Source organism: Miscanthus floridulus, chromosome 6 (genome assembly GCF_019320115.1).
Source record: "Miscanthus floridulus cultivar M001 chromosome 6, ASM1932011v1, whole genome shotgun sequence".
NCBI lineage: Eukaryota > Viridiplantae > Streptophyta > Magnoliopsida > Poales > Poaceae > Miscanthus > Miscanthus floridulus.
The window spans coordinates 25,427,414-25,430,610 of record NC_089585.1 but is presented as its reverse complement, the minus strand read 5'-3'; the positions used below and the strand labels follow the sequence as shown (position 1 = coordinate 25,430,610).

Genomic DNA, 3,197 nt, shown 5'->3' with positions numbered 1-3,197 from the left:
TCGCTTTACTCTATCTTTAGGACCATTTCCTCATATCCAAGTGCCAGGCTAGAACATCGAAACATAGAGGGGAGAGGTGTAAGCAGTGGCTGAGTGGCGACGCCCTATATATTATATATATGCGCCTCGCAAGCATCTCAAAACACAAGCAAGCAACAAACTAGCAGCACTGCAAGTGCATACCGAGCTACAGTGAGCGAGGTTGCTAGCTAGTGATAGAGGGGAGACGATAGGGAGAGATCAGGCAGCTGCAGCGGCGATGGTTCCTGAGAAGCTGAAGCTGTTCATCGGAGTGCTGGCCCTGCAGTTCCTCCTCGCAGGGTTCCACATTGTCTCCAGGGCGGCGCTCAACATGGGCATCAGCAAGATCGTGTTCATCGTGTACAGGAACATCATCTCCCTCGCCTTGCTCGCTCCGTTCGCCTACTTCCTCGAGAAGTGCGTAGCCACCGGCCTTTAATTTCCGTGCACTGCACACCAGTCTCCCCAGATTTTCTGAATAATGCTATGAGACTGAATTTTTGGATGTATATAATGCTTGCTCGACATGTTTTTCGGCACGGTTAACTTGTTTCAGGAAAGACAGGCCACCACTCACCTTCTCTTTGCTGGTGGAGTTTTTTCTGCTAGCGCTGTGTGGGTAAGTGAGACAGATGTTCCGTGTCATCTTTGTTAGTATTGTTTATTTTGTCTGCTGTTTGATTGATCATTGATTCCTGAACTAAGTGTTGATGCTATTGAACAACGACTGTTATTTTATTATTCAGGATAACTGCAAACCAGGGCTTCTACCTCCTGGGCCTGTATCACCTATCACCAACCTACGCCTCTGCGATACAGAACACCGTCCCTGCGATCACCTTCGTCATGGCCGCTGTCCTCAGGTGCCATGCCAGCAGCTTGTCTCTGCACTGCACCACCCAATACTAGGCAGACTATTTAGTGTTCTGCAGTGTTCGGTGTTCACTGAAGAGAAGAATGTCCTTGCTCTTAATTGCAGGCTTGAGCAGGTGGACCTGAGCAGGAGGCATGGGGTGGCCAAGGTGGTGGGCACGGTGGTGAGCATCGGAGGGGCGACCGTGATAACCCTGTACAAGGGCCTGCCGCTGTTCCATCACAATCTGCACGTCAAGTCTCTGGTGACGCTGTCCTCCTCCAGCCCCATCCTCAACTGGACTCTCGGCTGCGTTTTCATCCTCGGCCACTGCCTCTCCTGGTCCGGATGGATGGTCCTTCAGGTAGTACCATAGGTTTATACTAGCAGTTCACTGCATGAGCGCAAGAATTGATACAGTTGTTGAATTACTACTACGTTTCGATCGGTGCACTGATTTTTGTGATTTTTTTCTGTGGCATGTACGTTGATCAGGTGCCGGTGCTGAAGAGATACCCAGCCAGGCTATCGGTCCTGTCACTGACCTGCATCTTTGGGCTCCTCCAGTTCCTGGCCATTGCCGTCTTCACCGAGGAGGACCTGAGCAGGTGGAAGGTCCACTCAGGAGTGGAGCTCTTCACCATCCTATACGCTGTATGTAGTAAACACCAGCAATCAACATGCATGTGCAGCGTAACTCCTGTGTTGTGTACTTGTGTGAGCCCAAACTGAACTGGAAACCGCTGTCTTGTTGTGTACCATCCATGATAGGGTCTGGTGGCGTCCGGGGTTGCGTTTGCTCTGCAGATCTGGTGCATCGACAGGGGAGGCCCGCTCTTCACCGCCGTCTTCCAGCCGGTGCAGACCGTCGCCGTCGCCGTCATGGCTGCCGCCATCCTCGGAGACCAGCTCTACACGGGAGGGTAAGGCCGCACGTGCGCCCGCGCAGATCCGAACATGACACGGATTACGGGATCACGTGGGGGATCATCTCATCAGAATTCAGCAGAACCCCAATCAGCCAGCCCAGCCATGCAGCAAGAACTCTTGCAGCTCTGGCATGCTGACATGTGCTTTGGCGTCTATCTAATCTGGCAGGATCATTGGAGCTGTGCTGATCGTCATCGGCCTCTACTTCGTGCTGTGGGGCAAGAGCGCGGAGAAGAAGGCCGCCAGGAACTTGCAGGATCAGCTGGCGCAGGGAGGAGACGTGACGCAGCACCTGCTCACGGGAGAAGCTTCAGTGGAAGGCGATGAAGAAGCTCCGGCCACTGACTGACCTGCTGGCGTGAAGCGTGATGATCGTTTAGTCGTTGATCAAGGAGGACATGCGTAGTCCTGTTGCATTTGGGATCGTATGAGTCGTGTGATTTCAGCTGTTCCAATCAGGCAACCAAGAACAAGTGTGCATGGGTTGCCGGTGTAGAACAGTGTAGCCATGCTGCTGTGAGTCTGTACTCTGCTGCTGTAGTGTTTCTGTGCAAGCATAGGTAAGAGTAAGAGGTGTATATATAAGTATAAAATCACTTCATCCATGATTCGAATCAATCTAGATGTGATTCACACACTTATTGGAGCTTCAGTAGATACAGAATACTACACACCACCTAAAAGTGAACGCAAAAAACTTAACTGCAGCATAATAATACTCCGTCGGATTCTAAAAGTACTAACGTTTTGTGATTGCAGGGGAACGTGACGCCTAAGAGAGAGGTGAATTAGACAATTTAAAATTTCGACTCTAAATTATGGTATCTTTTTCTACTCTTAGCAAAACCTATGCAAAAGATAAACTATCTAAATGTGCAACTATAATTTTGCTAGTGTGTTGCTATCTCTACCGCAAAAAGGAGTAATACAAACATTGTAAATATGGAAGCTAAAGAGCAAGGTAGAGATATGCAAACTCCCGTCGACGACTCCGATATTTTTACAGAGATATCGAGAAGTGCGCAAGCTTCTCCTAGTTCTCGTTGGAGCCTCTCGCAAGGAATCCCTCGCAAGGGCCAAGCTCCCGATCAGGTAACTCAGTGGATAGTCCCGGGCTTTCCCCACGAGCAAGTGGGTCTCCGGTGTGCCTTTCGACAAGCCTCTCCCGGAACGCTCCCCGCCGTCTTCACTATCTAGCTTCCGGCCAAACCGTCGCGAGCCTTATTCCCTTCGGTACATGGTGGCGGCCACACCACAAACACGGTTGGTGATCTCGCAAGACTACAAGCCCCTCCGATGTACAACAATGGTGCGCGCAAACACCGGGTAGTAAGAGGTATGCAAACCAAACTAAACACTAGGCCTAAACCTAGAGCAAGCGCATAAACGGTGG

General features: G+C 50.7%; 1 protein-coding gene across 1 annotated transcript; it reads left to right on the top strand.

Annotated features, from left to right (window-relative positions):
• The first annotated feature begins 207 nt into the window (after positions 1–207).
• Positions 208–2,439, top strand: LOC136457898 (protein WALLS ARE THIN 1-like). The gene is made up of 7 exons (XM_066457908.1): positions 208–438; positions 578–640; positions 768–884; positions 1,001–1,238; positions 1,370–1,528; positions 1,646–1,797; positions 1,973–2,439. The coding sequence occupies exons 1-7, from the start codon at positions 260–262 to the stop codon at positions 2,151–2,153; spliced, it is 1,089 nt and encodes a 362-aa protein (XP_066314005.1). The 5' UTR covers positions 208–259; the 3' UTR covers positions 2,154–2,439.
• Positions 2,440–3,197: the final 758 nt, after the last annotated feature.

What these genes read in the sequence shown, in the direction of transcription:
- LOC136457898 (XM_066457908.1), top strand. Translation starts at nt 260, where the DNA reads ATGGTTCCTGAGAAGCTGAAGCTGTTCATCGGAGTGCTGGCCCTGCAG. An exon ending in CCGGATGGATGGTCCTTCAG is followed by an intron (nt 1,239 to 1,369) that starts GTAGTACCATAG and finishes TACGTTGATCAG; the next exon opens with GTGCCGGTGCTGAAGAGATA. An exon ending in GACCAGCTCTACACGGGAGG is followed by an intron (nt 1,798 to 1,972) that starts GTAAGGCCGCAC and finishes CTAATCTGGCAG; the next exon opens with GATCATTGGAGCTGTGCTGA.